Source organism: Typopeltis vanoorti, chromosome 2 (assembly GCF_054136105.1).
Source record: "Typopeltis vanoorti isolate ZY-2024b chromosome 2, IOZ_Tvanoo_1.0, whole genome shotgun sequence".
Classification (NCBI taxonomy): Eukaryota; Metazoa; Arthropoda; class Arachnida; order Uropygi; family Thelyphonidae; genus Typopeltis; species Typopeltis vanoorti.
In genome coordinates, this window is record NC_143550.1 from 171,634,159 (window position 1) to 171,652,975 (window position 18,817).

Below are 18,817 nucleotides of genomic sequence, written 5' to 3' on the forward strand. Positions count from 1 at the left end.
TTAAGAATAACTTCTTTGAAAGTGCATTCATGTTTACCAACTGCAAAATGCTGAATAGAACAAGTGGTTTTTCATGAAATATGAAGTTTACCTTATATAAACCATTATGATTAAGAAGTGAAGTTGACTCTCTTATAAACATTTTTATTATTTTTATATTGGAAAAAAATTCAGTAACTTTAAATATTATGAATTAATATGATTCTGTCCATATATGGCACTTATAAAAAGGTTGGAAGACCTACATATTGAGATATTTAAAAAAATTCTTTGAAGTAAAGGAAAAAGTAATCATGAATAAATGTCAACAAGGTCTTTAGATATTTTGGGTATGAATTGTTGATATGAAATTTTTAATTATTTCTATCCAGCTAGAGCCATAAAAATTTATCCATGTTATAGTATATCTTGATTAATTAACTAGTATGATATAGAGTAGATTGAAAACTTTATAGATGTAATTTTAATTAAAAACATTTGATTCCTCCCCCACACACACACCAACACACACCATACATCCTATATGTATGTATAGAGGAGAGAATTCCTTAAAACTATACTGATTTTTTTCCTGTTTTATATTTATAGGAAGGCTTCAAAGTAAGAGTTAGGGAATATGTCCAACGTTATGCTAAGAGGTGAAAATAATGAATCTTATTAGTCCTGTAAATACCTCATCTTTAAAATTTCCAGATCTTCACTGAATCAGTGTTGATTATTTGCAGTGTTCACCATAAGTTGAAAAATGCTGTGAAATAAGACTTCTGATTAAGTACTTAGGTTCACAATGAGAAAATATCAAGTTACAAGGTCAATTAATTAAGAAGAAAGTGCTGCTATGAACTGAATTTATTCAGCAATGTGATATAAATCTTAATATTCAACTGACTACTGCACTAATGTATAGTGTTCTCAAAGGGCAAAGTATGTATTTGTACAGAAAAATTAAAAAAAAATTAAATATATATATATGAATAATTTAATTCACACTTCATTATACATTTAAAAAAATAAAATGAAAATTTTATTTTTTTATCTGAACATGTTTGTACATATTCAGGATTTGAATTAATTTCTATGCAACATCATCAAATTCATGACATGAAAAACTTACATTCACCACTAACTTCCTATCCACAATTTTCCTCCAAAACAGTCTGTTACCTATCAAGACTCGAACATTATCAGATCTTATATTTCTATCTTCTAAGGCAATTATTACCATATCAATCCACCTATAGCTTGGTCTTCCTCTGGGTCTTTTTCTTGCCAATCTAGAAAGGAACACTGGTTTTGCTAATCTTTCCTCTCCCATTCTGTTTAAGTGACCATAACACCTGAGATTAGCTCTGTTAAAGCATTCCTGGATGCTGACAATGTCAAGTTCTTTCCTAATATCTTCATTTTTAATATGATATTGCCATTGATGCTATCTGTTCATGCCCCTAATCTTTTTTAGTACTTTAATATCTGCAGTCTCTAGTCTTTGGTCAAGTGTTTTATTTCTAACTCAGCTCTTAGATCCATAAGTAAAAATTGGCTTGAACACTGTATTAAATATAGCTAATTTAGTGTTTTCCTAATTTCTCTCTTATTCCATATAAATTTATTCAGTTGACTTCCTACAATACCAGCTTTGCTGATTCTGTTTTCTATTTCTATATTCAATTTACCATCTTCACTAAAAATCGTGCCTAAGTAGCAAATGTTTTACTTCTTCTATAGGTTCTCCATTCACAATGCAGTTGATATTTTCAATGTGTCTGCCTATTTTCATTGTCTTTGTCTTGTTATTGCTGACCTTCATACCATATCTGTTACAACAGATGTTCAATTTAGTCAGGAAATCTTGAAAACTTGTACCAGTTTTATTTAGAAATATAACATATGCATAAAGTAAAGAGCTGAGATTAGCATCTCCAATTTCGATATCAGGTTTAATACCACTTTCCTTCATAATGTAATTCATATAGATAATGAATGAAAGAGGGGATAATGTACGGCCTTTGATATTAAATCTGGTGTAAGACACCAGATTTAATATCAAACCACCTTCAGTTCAAACTGCTGACTTACAACTCAAATGAAGACTAAGTATTGCTTGATATAATGCCCCATTGACACCATATAAGTAGGGTTTTGAATAACTTTTCTCTTGGCACATTCTCATATGCCTTTTCCAGATCTACAAAACTTAAATACAGATCTTTGTTATATATTCCTATGATTTCTCAACAATTTGCCATAAAGTGAAAATCTGATCCTGACAGCCTCTATTTGGCCTGAATTCAGCTTGTTCTTCACCAAGCTTATCTTCAACAATCCTTCTCAACAGTTTCTCAAGTATACTGGCATAAATCTTGCCAGGAACACTCAGTAGGGAAATACCTCTATAATTCTCACATTCAGTTTTATTTCCCTTTTTATATACGAGTACTATGAGAGCTCTACTCCAATCATCTGGAATTGGACCCTCTGTCCAGGCTTTCTGAACTATGCAGTGCACCCACGGTAAGACTTTTATAATTCCATACTTGAGCATTTCTTTTTGAATATCATCTACTCCAGCTGCCTTTACACATTTCAGGCTTTTGATTGCTTTTTCTATTTCAAAAATGGATATCTATTCCTGACCGCATTCCTGTTGAGTGTTTTTTACCACTGTGCTGTCACTGATCGTTTCGTTTTACAATTTTTGAAACTAATTGCTCCATACATCAATTATATCTTTTTCTCCAGTTTTCATTCTTTCCTCCATTCCTGAGCTTTTTTAACAACCTCCAGAATATCTTCCCACATTCTTATTGTTTATTTTCTATGTTCTTACCAAAGTCTTCCCATGACTTTTGTTAAGCTAGTTTTATGTAGGGTTTAGCTTTCTTACGTTTGTCTCTGTATTCTCTAAGAACACAAGCTGACTTATTTGCCAGGAATGTTTGATATGCTTTATTCTTTTCCTTCACTGCCTCTTTAACTTCTTGTGTCCACCATGGAGTTCTGATTTTTCTATCCTTGCAAACCTCATCATATGCTTCTCTGGCTGAATTAATCAGTCAATGTTTTCTTCAGGATTTGCCACTGACTCTCCAAGGTTTGGTTCCTGTTCTCAAACTCTTTCATTTTTTCTTGAATAATGTTTGTGTATTTTACTCTACAGTTTACATCTCAGAGCTGCTTAACTTTTATTCACTTTAAAACTTTCTTACATGTTCTTGTTTTCAGTATGAAATTTAATTTTTATCCTGCTCAAGACTAAAAGGTGATCACTTCCAATTTCAAATCCTCTGTACACGCTGATGTCCTGCACCAGTGGGAAAATATCACTATCAACAATAACATAGTCAATGAGGCTTTTCTTATTCCTTGCCTCTTCTCTCCATGTGAATTTGTGCACATTTTTATGTTTGAACATGGTGTTAGTAATAACCAGTCCATGTCCTGAGCAGAAACCAACAGGTGTTTGCCATTATTAGCCTTGCTCTTTTCTCCAAATTTTCCCAAAATATTTTTGTATGTTGTCTGACAATCATTTCCTACTCTGTTATTTAGATCCCAAACAAGGACCAACTTTTCCTTTTTCATTGTGTCAGTTGCTTTCTCTAAAGCCTCAAAAAATTCCTCCACTTTTACCTTAGTAGAACCTTCCGTGGGACCATAGGCACAAATAAGTCTCATTCCAGTTCGCCATTACGATATTTACCCACATCACACTACTCAATATCACCTACCATTCAAGAAGATTAGCCTCGTATTTAGTGTTGAATACTATAGCTACTCCTTTTTTTCCTTGATTGCCATTGCCTGAATATAACATTTTGTATTTATTGTTCAGAAAGATCTCACCAATTTTTGTCGTTTTTGTTTCAGTCACTCCTAGTATGTTGATCTGGTGCTTATCCAATTCCTCAGTTAGCTACATTTCTTTGCCATTCAGGCTTCTGATGTTGATAGTAACAATCTTGAACTCTGGTGATGTTGAGTTGGGGAGTATTTCAGGATTTGTTCCAGTAGCTGACTTTTCACTATTTGCCCTGGTTTCCTGGCTAAAACTGGAGCATGAAATTCTGTGCATCATTTAGTCGGAAAAGACGTACTTATGCCTCACTTAACACTATAAGTCTTGGATGGAGTTTGACCTTTAATCTATAAGGTTTTTCATCATTTATAGGCAAACCATTTTAAGAGTGTCTGCATGTTCATATATAATCCAAAAATGTCCCTAACATTTTTGGTACATTAAGTCTGACTGACTAAAGATTAAATTGAAGACCTAAAACTTGCCCATAAACAAGTGCTGGCCAACAGTTAAGATTTTGTGTATAATGGATGAAATTTTTCTTTTAAACTCAGGTAATACTTTTACACCATATTATGCGTGCATTTCAACGTGAGTATCCTACAAGATGTGAAGTTTAGTTTAATCAAGACCAAACAAATGATAAAACTGTCTTTATTCTACTTTCTCATTATGATGTTTAAATTATCTAATGCCACAAAGTACTTAAAACAGATATTGCATCTTGAGGGTGGGATAGAAACAGGATTAGCCTCGTATTTAGTGTTGAATAGTATAGCTACTCCTTCTTTTCCTTGATTGTCATTGCTTGAATATGAATGAACAAATGAACCATTACATGATGGAAGCATGACAATATTATTCTTTCTATACTCTGACATCAGCAATATGATACCATTAGGGCAGCAGGGAACAATTTAATAGCACCAACAGAACATATGGTTTGCTAGATACATCATCATAGTTTATGCTTATTGCGGCATGGTAATTGGTGTCATGCAGTTTTATTAAACTTTTTTTCCCATTATTAATAAAAGCAATATGTTTTCTCTTGGGAATTGGTATTTTATTAGATTTCTTTTATACACTAATATTGCATAATAATTAAAAAATACTGCAAGAATAAAATTTGAAAAAGTTGAATTGGAAATAAAAGATATATAACTGCAACATTTTTTTTTTTACAGAAAAATTAATATGCATGAATGTAACACTGTGCATTGATGTTTTTGTGATCTACAAATACTGTATAATAATAGGTTAATCCTTATTAGCTAATGGATTTTTACCATTAAAACTATTGGAAGGATTATATTTAACACCTTTTCTTTATAAAAAACCAGATAAAGTATCATCATCAAATTCCTACTATGTACCCTCAAGGGGTGTACAGGATATGACAGTACTCCATGAAAAAATTACATCATTACTAACTTCCTATCTACAATTTTCCTCCAAATCAGTCTGTTACTTGTCAAGACTCCAACATTATCAGATCTTATATTTCTATCGTCTAAGGCATTTTGTACCGTATCAATCCACCTATATCTTGGTCTTCCTCTGGGTCGTTTTCCTGCCAACCTGGCAGAGAACACTTGTTTTGCTAATCTTTCCTTTCCCATTCTATTTAAGTGACCATACCACCTGAGATTAGCTCTGCTAATGCATTCCTGGATGCTGACAATGTCAAGTTCTTTCCTAATATCCTCATTTTTAATATGATATTGCCATTGATGCTATCTGTTCACGCATCTAATCTTTCTCAGGACTCTCATATCTGCGGTCTCTAGTCTTTGGTCAAGTGTTTTACTTCTGACCCAGCTCTCAGATCCATAAGTTAAAACTGGTTTGAACACCATCTTGTATACAGCTAATTTAGTGTTCCGACTAATTTCTCTCTTATTCCATATGAATTTATTCAGTTGACTTCCCACCATACCAGCTTTGCTGATTCTGTTGTCTATTTCTATATTTAATTTACCATCTTCAGTAAAAATTGTGCCTAAGTAGCCGAAATGTTTTACTTGTTCCACAGGTTCTCCATTCACAACACAGTTGACATTTTCAATGATTCTGCCTATTTTCATTATCTTTGTCTTTTTATTGCTGACCTTCATACCATATCTATTACAACAGCAATTCAATTTAGTCAGAGAATCTTGCAGACTTGTAGCGGATTTATTTAGAAGTATAACATCATCCGCATAAAGCAAAGAGCTGACACTAACATCTCCAATTTTGATATCAGGTTTAATACCACTTTCCTTCATAATGTGATCCATATAGATAATGAATAACAGGGGGGATAATGTACATCCTTGTCTCACACCAGATTTAACATTAAACCATCTTCCTGTACTTCCTTCAATTCTAACTGCTGACTTACAACTCAAATAAAGACTAAGTATTGCTTGATATAATGCCCCATTGACACCATATAACTGCAGCATATTGAATAGCTTCTTTCTTCGCACCTTGTCATATGCCTTTTCCAAATCGACAAAACTTAAATGTAGATCTTTGTTATATTCCCATGCTTTCTCGACTATTTATCGTAAAGTGAAGATCTGATCCTGACAGCCTCTATTTGGCCTGAATCCAGCTTGTTCTTCACCAAGCTTTTCTTCCACAATTCTTCGCAACCGTTTCTCAAGTATACGTGGATAGATCTTGCCAGGAATACTCAGTAGGGAAATACCTCTGTAATTCTCACATTCAGTTTTATTTCCCTTTTTATATATGGGTACTATGAGAGCTCTACTCCAATCATCGGGAATTCATCCCTCTGTCCAGGCTTTCTGAACTATGCAGTGCAGCCACTGTAAGACTTTTATACCACCATACTTCAGCATTTCTGGTCGAATATCATCTACTCCTGCTGCCTTTCCACATTTCAAGCCTTTAATGGCTTTTTCTACTTCAAGTATGGATATGTACCCCTGACTGCATGCCTGGTCAGTGTTTTTTATCACTGTGCTGTCATCACTGCTTGTTTCATTTAGCAGTTTTTGAAAGTAATTACTCCATACTTCAAGGATATCTTTTTCTCCTGTTTTCATGTCACCTTTATCATCTCTAACTCCTTTTACAGCACTATTTCCTCCATTCCTAAGATTCTTCAACAACCTCCAGAATATTTTGCCACCTTCTTGATATTTATTTTCTATATTCTTGCCAAAGTCCTCCCATGACTTTTGTTTAGCTAGTTTTACACGCTGTTTAGCTTTCTTACATTTGTCTCTGTATTCTGTAAGAGTAAAAGCTGACTTATTTGCCAGGAACTTTTGATATGCTTTCTTCTTTTCCTTCACTGCCTCTTTAACTTCCTGTGTCCACCAGGGAGTTCTGATTTTTTTATCCTTGCACACAACCTCACCACGTGCCGCTCTGGCAGAATCAATCAATGTTTTCTTCAGAGTTTGCAACTGAATCTCCAAGGTTTGATTCCTGTTCTCAAACTCTTTCATTTTCTTTTCAATAATCTTTCTGTATTTTAGTCTACAGTTCACATCTGAGAGCTGCTCAACTTTTATTCGCTTTAAAACTTTCTTACATGTTATTCTTTTCAATATGAAATTCAATTTTATCCTGCTCAAGACTAAATAGTGATCACTTCCAATTTCAAATCCTCTATACACTCTGGTGTCCTGCACCAGGGAGAAAACATCACTATCAACAATAACATAGTCAATGAGACTTTTCTTATTCCTAGCCTCTTCTCTCCATGTGAATTTGTGCACATTTTTATGTTGGAACATGGTGTTAGTAATAACCAGTCCATGTCCTGAGCAGAAATCCAACAGATATTTGCCATTATTATTAGCTTTGCTCTTTTCTCCAAATTTTCCCAAAATATTTTTGTATGTCTCACAATCATTTCCTACTCTGCTATTTAGATCCCCAACAAGGACCAACTTTTCCTTTTTCATTGTGTCAGTTGCTTTTTCTAAAGCCTCAAAAAATTCCTCCACTTCTACCTTAGTAGAACCTTCTGTGGGACCATAGACACAAATAAGTCTCATTGTCCAGTTCCCCATTCTCATATTTGCCCACATTACTCTACTTGAGACTGACTGCCATTCAAGAAGATTAGCCTCGTATTTTGTGTTGAATACTATGGCTACTCCTTCTTTTCCTTGATTGTCATTGCCTGACTATAACATTTTGTATTTATTGCTTAGAAAGATCTCACCAGTTTTGGTCTTTTTTGTTTCAGTCACCCCTATTATGTCGATCTGGTACTTATCTAATTCCTCAGCTAGCTCCATTTCTTTGCCATTCAGGCTTCTTACGTTGATAGTACCGATCTTTAACTCTGGTGATGTAGAGTTGGGGTTTGTTTTCAGATTTGTTCCAGTAGCTGACTTTTCGCTGTTCGCCCTGGTTCCCTGGCGAAACAACAGGGGCCTTGTTTAACCGGGTGACGCCCCAGCCGGCATGAAATTTTGTCATGTTGTACCATCATTTTTTATTTTGGTTTAACCAATAAGAATACAATTTGGTCGGCTAAATCCCAAATTGCCAGCCCATCCTCGTTCGTTCAGTATCAAAATAGATACCCAACAGGGTGCACCACAAGAAGGTGAGGATTGGACATTAGGTCAGAAGCCCTGGTCGGTTCTCTGCATTCCTTTAAAGGCTATGTGGAGGTCTCCTCTCAGTTATACAGCTTTGACCCTTAAGCACCCCACCAGATAAAGTAACATGTATAAATACTTCATAAAAATATTCCTTTTACTTTAAAAAAAAAATTATATCACCTGTGGTTTGAATAAGAACTCAAAATAACTAACAGATTCAGTTAATGTGCTCTTTCTCTCTTCTCACAATGATGAGCCACTGAAAACTAAATGGGTAGTTCATAATACCTGTCTTTCCTTATAAGAACCATATGCAAGTCATGGAGTTCCTTAAATCCCTCAAAATATACACATCTCTTGAAAGTAATCACATTGTTTTTTAATATCACAAGATTTGTACTTTGACCAAGGAAACCTATTTGTTTGCTCAGTTTTCTATCTTTGTTATTTCTTTTCCAAGGCATCTCTCTCTCTCTCTCTCTCTCTCTCTCTCTCTCTCTCTCTCTCTCTCTCTCTCTCTCTCTCTCTCTCTCCCCCTCCTAGAGACCAGAATAGCTGTTCTCATTATTATCAATACTTCCTTTAGTTGTATAGGCATGCATGTGCCTGGTGTCACAACATGGCAGTAAATGAAAGTAATTTTCATTATCATGCACTTTTCTTTAATATGATTTCTTGTCATAAACAAGAGATACAATCTCCCATCAAATTCCTGATATGTAACTTTCAGGAATTTGATGGGGGATTAGTGCTGGATAGTGTGATAATAATGCATTAAAGGTTTACGTTATTACTAACTTCTAATCAACAATTTTCCTCCAAATTAGTCTATCTCTCAGGACTTCAGTATCATGATATCTTATATTTCAGTCTTTCCTGGTATCAAACACTTTTTTTGCCAACTTTTCCCATTCTGTTTAAGTAACCATGCTAACAGTGTTACTACAAATCCTGTTGCTCTTACTTTTCATTCTCTTGTATGTAGAGTTTTTAGCTTTCTTAATATCAATAAACATCCTAATCAGGTAATTGCAGCAAACCATAATTATTGCCTATACATAAGCATATTTATTTGATATAAGCTCTACTAAGAAATGAGAGTTAAAAGGAATAAATTTTTACATTTCTAATTCATTTTTAATATGCAACTACTAAAATTTGCCTGTCTTTTAAAAAAACAAAAACAAGAATATATGCAATTGATATACACTGTCGAGATAGCATGTTATGGATAACTTGAGTTCTGGGAGAAACAACCCTGCCAGCTCTCTGAGACTGGCCAACTAGTTTTCATTTGAAAGTATTGCTATGGAATTTGAACCAAGATTTTTCTAACCAAATGTTGATATCCTCACAAATGAGTTCTAGAGGCACAATATGTGCATATAAAATACCTATCCTCAGGGGTGGCTCGTGCATAGGAACTGCAGCACCTCCAATTTTTCTTGATATATAAATATATTTATTCATTTATTTATATTTGTTTGTAATATTTAATTTTATCATCAACAATCCTTTGAGAATTTGAGAATTTGTAGACTGCAGACACTAGCAAATAGGAGAAAGAGGGGTGATATGATTGAGACTTACAAACTGCTGAAAGGGTCATACAGGATTTCAATTGATGGGATTTTTCAATTTATGGTGGGTGGGGAAAGGACGAGAGGGCATCCTTGGAAGCTGAGAATGAAGGCCACCAAGAAGGGTATAAGGGCTAGATTTTTCTCTCAGAGGGTGGTGCGTGATTGGAATGGATTACCATTGGATGTTGTGAGTGCAAACAGTGTGAATGAATTCAAGAATAAGCATGATAGCTGGTTTGTGTAGTATGTGGCCTCCCTCAATGAGTCTCTGACTCCCTGGAGGTCTCTTGTAATAATGATATTAATAATAATAATTCTCTTCTTTTGTATAAAAAATAATAAAAATCCATCTTGTAGCATTTAGGAGGGCAAAGGACACTAGCAGCACTGTTTACCACAGTGTCATATTGCTACACGCGCAAACATATGCATGTCGCAGTGAGATGCGAGCTATTAACGTAATGTGGCACTGTCTGTCGTGCAGTTCCACTGTTGTTTATATGCAGTTTGCACCAGTAGTAGAGTGTTCATAGTGCTTATCGTGTTTACTCTGTCTCTTTAAATATTTGGACATTACAATTAAAGGATTTAATTGTAATGTCCAAAAATTGTAAATCCATTCCTTTACAATTAAAGGGATGGGTTTTATTTTTAAGTAATTTTGAATTATACCAAACTGTATAATTTTATCGATAATAAACAATATTTTTATCATCTCACCTTCCTTTCTCCTCTTTTACCTTGTGGTGTCGAGGGTTTATTAATCAACTGACCTCAAACCCTTCACAGGAAAAGGTGGTCAGCCCTATATGTGTATCCTGTCCAAAGTGTTGAGTTCTCAAGGCCGGTTTTCCTGCTTTGTGGGATGAAAAACCCCAGGATAAACTGGGGAAAAAACCCTACTGTCCACGCCCAAGGCCAGCTAACTTGGCTATGGCTGAGGAATCAAACCTAGGACGTCTCAGACAGGAATCAAACCTAGGACACTCCTTCCCCAGGCATGTGGTTGTGAAGCACACAGTCACCAGGCTAACCACACGGACTAAATAATTAATGCCAGCAGCATCCAGGGTTCCAAGGTGCTCACCCTCCCAAGTACTAACTGGGCTCAGGTTTGCCTAACTTCAGTGATCAGGTGAGAACTGGTGCTTTCAAACCAGTCTGGCTGCTGACTCAATATTTTTTCATGTTTAATTTTTTTTTAAATTTTTTACCATAATTTAGATATTTTATCCAAACAAGTATATGCTGTACTTACAGTGTGTATGTATATTTCGAAAGTTGCAGCACCCCACGATTTCAAGCCAGGAGCCGCTACTACCTATCCTATTATCAGGCACCTGTCTGATAGTAGAAAAATGAATAAATGCGAATTCTGTGACAAAAGTGAATTTGTTGTATATACATTTATATATCTAAATAAACCACATTTAATAATTATTAGTAGCAGTTCAAATTCATTTCCTAAGAATTGTAGGTAATTGTTGCAATCAGGGCCAGTGGAAGGGGATGCTGCCGCAGGGCACGGTTCATAAGTTCATTTTTAAGAAACAAAATTTTTATCACAGAAGCAAAAAATTCTTAGAATGATCAGTATTAAAATAAATAAGGCCGGCTACATCGAATAAAAATTTTAAAAAAATTTATATTGCCGCCACTTTGATCAACTGACTTTACAATTTTGCAGTGAGAGCAGGCTAAATGCTTGTCTCCAGAATGTTGTATCTACTGCAGCCTATCTAAAGTAAAACGGTGAACGATTTTTATGCGCAGGAACGAATTTTCGTACAAAACGTTTGCTGCAGTCATATGGTACGCATCTTAGTAGGCTACTGACAGTAGCGTAGTGCGGACTATTATTTCGTCTCTGTGTCGTGTTGTCTAATAATTTCTTGTGGGTATAAAATAGAAATGGAATCAAAAATTTAAAAAAAGTTATCCGGTGCACAAAATCGTAAGCGTCATGCTGCAAAAGAAGCAGATATTAAGAAACAAACGGGGGCTCTTAATAAATTGGTTAAAATATTCTGATGCAGATTATAACCAACTCGATACATAAGAACTCAGAGTTGAAGAATCGCTCACATTATCCAGTTTGCATGAAAGTACTATTGTAACTTTTCAACAAATAACGATGCATGATTTAAGTGAAAAACAGTTAGGAGAAGATTTACTTGTAGTTCACTACGAAACTAACACATTGTTAGTCTCTGTAAATTTAGAAGATCCAAGTGAATGAGGAAATATTGATGAAAAATTACGAGTGGTTTTAATTGAAATGGGGCCTGTTCAAAAGAAAAATGTAATATATCCCAGAGATACATATGGTCGTAAATTTGGCGACACGTATTATGATAGAAAAATGGAAAGCTCGTGCCAAGAACATGGCTCATTTATTCCGAAACTTTAAATTCTGTTTTTTTGGCTTTTGTTGCAAACTTTTCGCACCTAATGAAGCAAGAAGTCTTGTAGAAGGTTATAACGATTGGAGAAATGTAAGTACAACTTTGCATAGGCATGAGACTAGTTTAACTCGCATGAAAAATTTCTTAAAATGGAAGGAACTTGATAAAAATTTAAAAAACAAAATTGCTATTGATTGCCAGACTCAAAGCATGTACGAAATGGAAAAGAAACATTGGACGAGTGTTTTAGATCGCTTGATTGAAATTATAAAATTCCTTGGTAGCCAAAATTTAGCTTTTCGCGGATCATCTGATAAATTATGTGAAAGCATATAATTGTTTAAAATTAGTCGAACTGTTTGCTAAGTTTGATCTCGTTATGGAATATCATGTTGAAAGGGCCCTACAACAAAACATACACTATTTGAGTAAAGACAGTCAAAATGAAATATTGGAAACTTTAAGTAATACAATCAGGGATACACTTTTATTATCAATTCGAAAATCTAAATATTATTCCATAATTTCAGATTGCACACCTGATGCAAGTTAAAACAGAACAAATGACTATTATTATTCACTTTGTTTCCTCTGACAATGGAATTGTCAAGATCAGGGAAATCATTTTAGGTTTTGCAGATATATCAGATTCCACAGGACGTGGTTTATGTGCAACTATAATGGAACAACTGGAAAAATGGAACATTTCCATTGAAGACATGCGAGGTCAAGGGTATGACAATGGGGCAAATATGAAAGGGAAAAAATATGGGCTCTAACATTTGCTTTTGAACAAAAATCCTCGAGCTTTTTACGTTCCATGTGCTGCTCATACTCTAAATTTAATCATTAACGGTGCAGCCAAATTGAATGCAGATACAATTAATTTTTTTGAAATTATTCAAGAAATATACAATTTCTTTTCATTCTCTTACAAACGTTGGGCAATCCTTTTAAAGTTCGTAAAAAAAATTAACATTTGAACAGCCGTCATAAACGCAATGGAAAGTAAAATTAATGCAATCCACCCTCTACGATATCAGTTAGGAGAAATTTATGATGCACTTTTTTGAAATTTTAAATAATGAAAATTTTAATAAAGAAACTTAGCATGAAGCACAAACATTATGTGCTAAAATGAAGAACTACAAATTTATTTGCTCTCTTATAACTTGTCATGATTTACTTAACAGAATAAACTCTGTGAGTAAAATGCTTCAAGACAAAAATATGAACATTACACTTGTTTTAGAATCTATGGAAAACTTAAAAATATTCTTAAAAGAGTATCGATCAGATGCAAATTTTAAAGAAGTTCTAAAAACGACAAAAGAACTGAGTGAAGATGTGGATGGAGAACAAGAATTTAAAACTGGTACGGAAATTCGACGACGAAAGTAGACACGACAACTTGACTACGAGCTCCATGACGAAACTCCACAATCGCCAGAAGATAAATTTAGAGTAAATGTGTTTTATACACTTCTGGACGTTGGTTCAGAAGTGTATAAAACACAATGTATTCGTTAATAGAACGTTTTGAACAACTAAAAACATGATAATTTCAATTTCTTGTATAGATTACTACAAATTAATAACGAAGATTTACGAAAAAATTTTGACGATTTAGAGATTCTCTTGAAGGACGGCTACATTAAAGACGTAAATGCAATAGAACTATATGATGAGTTATGTGCTTTCTGGAATATTTTTCGGAAGGATAATTAAATATTCAAAACCCTTTCGATATTCTTAATTTTATTGCGTCCAATAATTTATCTTTCCCTAACTTTTCAATTGCTTTAAGAATACTATTAACCTTATCTGTTAGTGTAGCGAGCGGTGAACATTCCTTTTCCAAGTTGAAATTGATTAAAACCTACTTCAGAACAAGTATGTCACAAAAAAGGCTTGTTAGTTTGGCGTTAATAGCTATTGAAAATGATATATGTGCGCAATTAGACATTAAGACCATTATTTCTAATTTGTGAATATGAAATCAAAAACCCTAAAATTTTAATTAAATAAATTTTAAGTATATTTATGCAATTTAATTTATTTTCTCATTCTGTAAAGATGTTATTTTTTGAATACTTATATTAAATGTTCTAATTATTTCTGAATTCTTTTCTTATTTTCTCATCTATCTTGAGTTTCTTTTATTATTTTAAAAGATAGTCTCTTATAAAAATTATTACAAAATTTTTACAAGTTACTAAGAATTTAGTAACTTGTAAAATGCAAGAAGTTTTTAAACTTTAGTTCAAATAAATTAACTTTAATTAAAATTCATTTTAATTTTGTTAGCGATTCGGGTCGGTGAGAAGGCCATAATGCATCATAATATCCAACGATTAAAGTGAAGTGGCTTTATCAAAATTTGCTTTAACTTTTGATAATTTTTTGAATATTCGGGTTTTTAACGATTATCCTGCCTAGTCAACATCCCCGGTTCGTTACATTTAGCGAACCAACGTGTGGTTGTTCTGTCAAAATTTATTTAAGAAAGTTCAAATAATTTAAATTTTTATTATCCTAAAAGGACCACACACGCCCGGATCGTTACAGGAGCGCTTAGATAGAAATTGCATGCGGGCGGCAAATACACAGCGCCGGTTCTGGTTGCAATTTGTATTTGTAACGAAAAAAAATTAAAAATATTCTTTGATTGTTCTGTCAAATTTGAAAGCATGTGTGTAAAAGGTTTTTTCTGTTGTTCCAACGGATACCTGAAGTTAGTCATAACTTCATTTTTTTTCATCCTGACTTCTTGATGAGAAAAATGGATGAAATATGTATCCTGACTTCTTCCAACAGTCTCTCGTATTCTGGCGATAATAGGAGATATTGTTAGAACAAGAACTCTAGTGAACTCTGTAGTTGTACACTAAGAATTTAGCATCAATATAAATTTCTTTAAATTCATTTTTTAAAGTCATCTGGAAGTAATATATATATAAAAAAAAATCAGCTAACGCTTTTTTATTCCCGTATACGGGGAGTAGGCGAGGCCATTTAGCCCTATCTAACTTTTGGAGACTGAGTACCAATCAGAGATAGATGGCCCATGGCTGTCACTAATTAAGCGGTACACAGTGAAGAGAGACGGCTCAAATGTGCCGCCATCTCATGGTTCCTAACCCTAACACAATATATTTAATGTCTGAAATAATGTGGGTTCTACGGTCGATTTTCTTGAATTTACAGGACGAAAAACCCGCTTGCCCGTGCCAGAGATCGACTAACTCGGGAACCGGTCGAAAAAAGGCTTAGAAAAATTTCCTCTAGTCGCCGACTAGAGTCTTCCTTCGTGCGGCTAAGCGCCATGGTGTGCAAACGCCACATCCACTGAGCTACAGAGGCTCCCGAAGATTCTAAAAAATAATAATAATAATATATATATATATAGATAGATATAGATATATATATATATATATATAGAGAGAGAGAGAGAGAGAATGTGTATATATATATATGTATAGAGAATGGGTTGGTAAGAGTGTAAGAAGAAAAGGATCTGTTAACAACATTTCTTGAAGAGTTAGAGGTTGTATGCATCGGGAAAAATATGGAGAAGAGTGTTTCAAAAGACAGTAGGAAGAGAGATGAGAAATTGGTTCACTGAGTTTGGAGCTAAGTGATCTATGGATGTTGACCAGCAACAGTCCATGTTCATACATGTTATAGGAAAGTGACAGTTTAGTGGGGGCTGTGTCCGTGGAAACAGCCATAAAATTTCAGCAGACATATTGCATAAACAAAGTGCAAAACCTACCAAACGGAGTCAGAGAAGGATTGTCATTAAATGAATAGGATAATTATTAACAAAATTGTGAATAAATTGAAAAGAACTCAATCAGTGCATGACTAAAAATCAGGATGCCAAGAACAGCATGAGAAAGCATTAAATCTGAATCTTTTGCCAGATCTTCAAGAACAATGTCAAATTTAAAAATCAGCTAAACAAATAAAATTAGCTAATGCCTTTTATTCCCTTATAGGGAGTAGGCAAGGCGTTTATACCCTATCTAAGTTTTGGAGGCTGAATGGGCAGTTCAATCTCCACCGGTAGCCAATCAAAGATAGCTGGCCCGTGTCTATCACTAATTACAGCAGTCACTGATGAAGAGGCTGGCAACAAGTTCTGCCATCTCTTGGTACCTAACCCTAACAAGATATGCTGCTGTCTGAAATAATGTGGGGACCACGGTCGAATTTCTTGAGTTTACAGGATATAAATACTGAAGTTTCTTGGAGGAAAAACCCACTTGCCCATGCCAGAGAATGACTAACTCGGGAATCGGTCGAAGAAAGGCTTAGAAAAAGTTCCTCCATTCGGCGACTAGACTTGGACTTAAGGCTGACTTCGAGCGACCAAGCACAGAGGACATAAGAGTCACTTCCACTGAACTACACAGGCAATATGTCAATTTCAAAAAAAAAAAAAAAATCAAATTCCTTTAGTGCAGAGGAAAAATATACACCAAGGCAAGAAATACAATAAAACAGAAAAATCACCAATTTTACATGAGCGCTAAACTATTATTATTGTTATATGTGCAACTCCATAAAGGTAGAGACTCATTACAGGAGACCCACTCTATCCATGCATCTCCTTAAACTTATTCACTGTTGGGGCACTGGTGTTTTTTGAGTATTTAATGTTTTAATAATATTTTTATTTTGATATTGCAGTATAAATACAACTGTAATATGGCGTCGAATAACTCTCAAGAAACGGAACACTAACAAGAACAGTGAGGTCGAGAATAATATAACAGAAAAATCATCATTTTTACACGAGAGCTAAACTTATTAGCCTCGCAAAGACGATGTTGAAAATTTAACCTCAGAAATCACAAGGTTAGAGCATATTGTAGACAGACACACCAGGAATTGTAGAAATTCAAGCGGCGTTTAAAAGAAAACCGGGAAAATAAAGGTAAGTAGTAAAATGATAAACAAACCACGGAATTAGTTAGTGCATAACGAAAATCAGGTGAGTCAAGTGGATCGTAAAAGATTTTATATGGTATCTCGACTCTGTCAAGTACGCCATTGATGAGTGGGTTATAACATCATGTTTTCCTGGAGCAAAAATTACAAATATAGGACATGCAATTGAAAAACAGAAGAAAAAAAGAAAGAAAAAACATTGTAATTCTAGTATGAACGACTTAACTAGCGATTAGTTCAATAATATTACGTGACATCTCCAAGGGGTCCAGACTCATTGAGGGAGCGCAACTACTCTACCACTCTCCATCTCACCACTCAATCCACCAACTACAGCGAACCGCATCATCTACACCAACGTTATCCACCACCACCACTAGTATTTTCACAGACAATCGCAAACCTCCATGCCTACGGCGGGATTCGAACAAGCAATCTTTTGGCTGGAGAGCAGATACGCCAACCAGATCAGCTTAAGAAGTAAGTGAGAAAGTGAAAATGTAAGTATATTACCAGTTATAATAGTTAAGGGCTATGGGTTCGACATCTTTTTTATGTTTTGAGTAAGTCTGAGGGAAGAATCGACTTGTATAAGAGGGACGGCCTACACTTGAATGCGTTTAGTATTAGGAATCATGAGAAATTATGAATTGGTAAGAGGCCTAACACAGAATCAGGGAAACTAAACTACGAGGGAGGAATGGTAAGAATTTGTTTAAAAGCGGCAATGTTATGTAGCTGTGTTGATGGAAAATGACATCATGGAAACAATTTTGTGTTTGTCCAATTCAAACTTTTCAAGCATGTGCAATGATGTCTGCATAAAAAAGATATGCAAGTTGTCCAAGTGTAATACGCAGACTACCGAGAAGAGTACCAAAAAAAAACATGCAGGTAACATCTGTGCACTCATAAATGTCGGAGCAACGAAGCTCGAGAGTTTGTTACCTAGATCAATAGGTTGAGACCTCAGACTGTAGACATTATTGAGATCTGGCTATCAGAGGCAGACATGGTACACTACACTTGTATCAAGTGTAGTGTACAGAATTTTTAATAAGGAGAAATAGTAGTGAGGAATGCGCTGCTAATGATATCAGATGACTTTAATCCAGTTAGCGTTGAGACGAATGAACTGTAATACTAGTAAAGTTTTTCATGTAGCAGCGAGTATGAAGCCAGTGGTGTGAGGTAGAATCTAACAATATCAAATACATAATGGGGTATTGTTACAGACATTGAATCAGTTGCTAGTGACGAAGAAAGGCATTACCATATAATGTGATGGATGAGAAATGTGTAATCATAATGGGATTTTAATCCGAATACCAATCGGATAACTGTGAGATCTCATGAGAAAAATGAAACCGAATGAGCTATTGACTTCTTCCAGCAGCATGTGACAGAAGGAACATGAGGTCAAAGAGTATAGATCTAATTATAGTGTCAGAGAAGATTTTAGTTAGAGATATAACTATTCTGCCTCCAGTTGGTGGC

The 18,817-nt window shown here is 34.7% G+C and overlaps 1 protein-coding gene and 1 pseudogene across 3 annotated transcripts in view; one reads left to right on the top strand and one right to left on the bottom strand.

The window, feature by feature from the left end:
- LOC150109666 (NEDD8-conjugating enzyme UBE2F-like) overlaps positions 1 to 959 on the top strand; it is a 148,676-nt gene extending 147,717 nt beyond the window's left edge. For all 3 annotated transcript variants that reach the window (XM_090409615.1, XM_090409607.1, XM_090409623.1), the window contains one exon: positions 589 to 959. In XM_090409615.1, coding sequence (XP_090265741.1) covers positions 589 to 642 — 54 coding nt within the window. In that variant the 3' untranslated portion in view covers positions 643 to 959. The remainder of the gene's footprint in view (positions 1 to 588) is intronic.
- A 10,054-nt stretch (positions 960 to 11,013) lies between these two features.
- On the bottom strand, positions 11,014 to 11,132 carry LOC150109667 (5S ribosomal RNA; annotated as a pseudogene).
- Between the last annotated feature and the right edge of the window lie 7,685 nt (positions 11,133 to 18,817).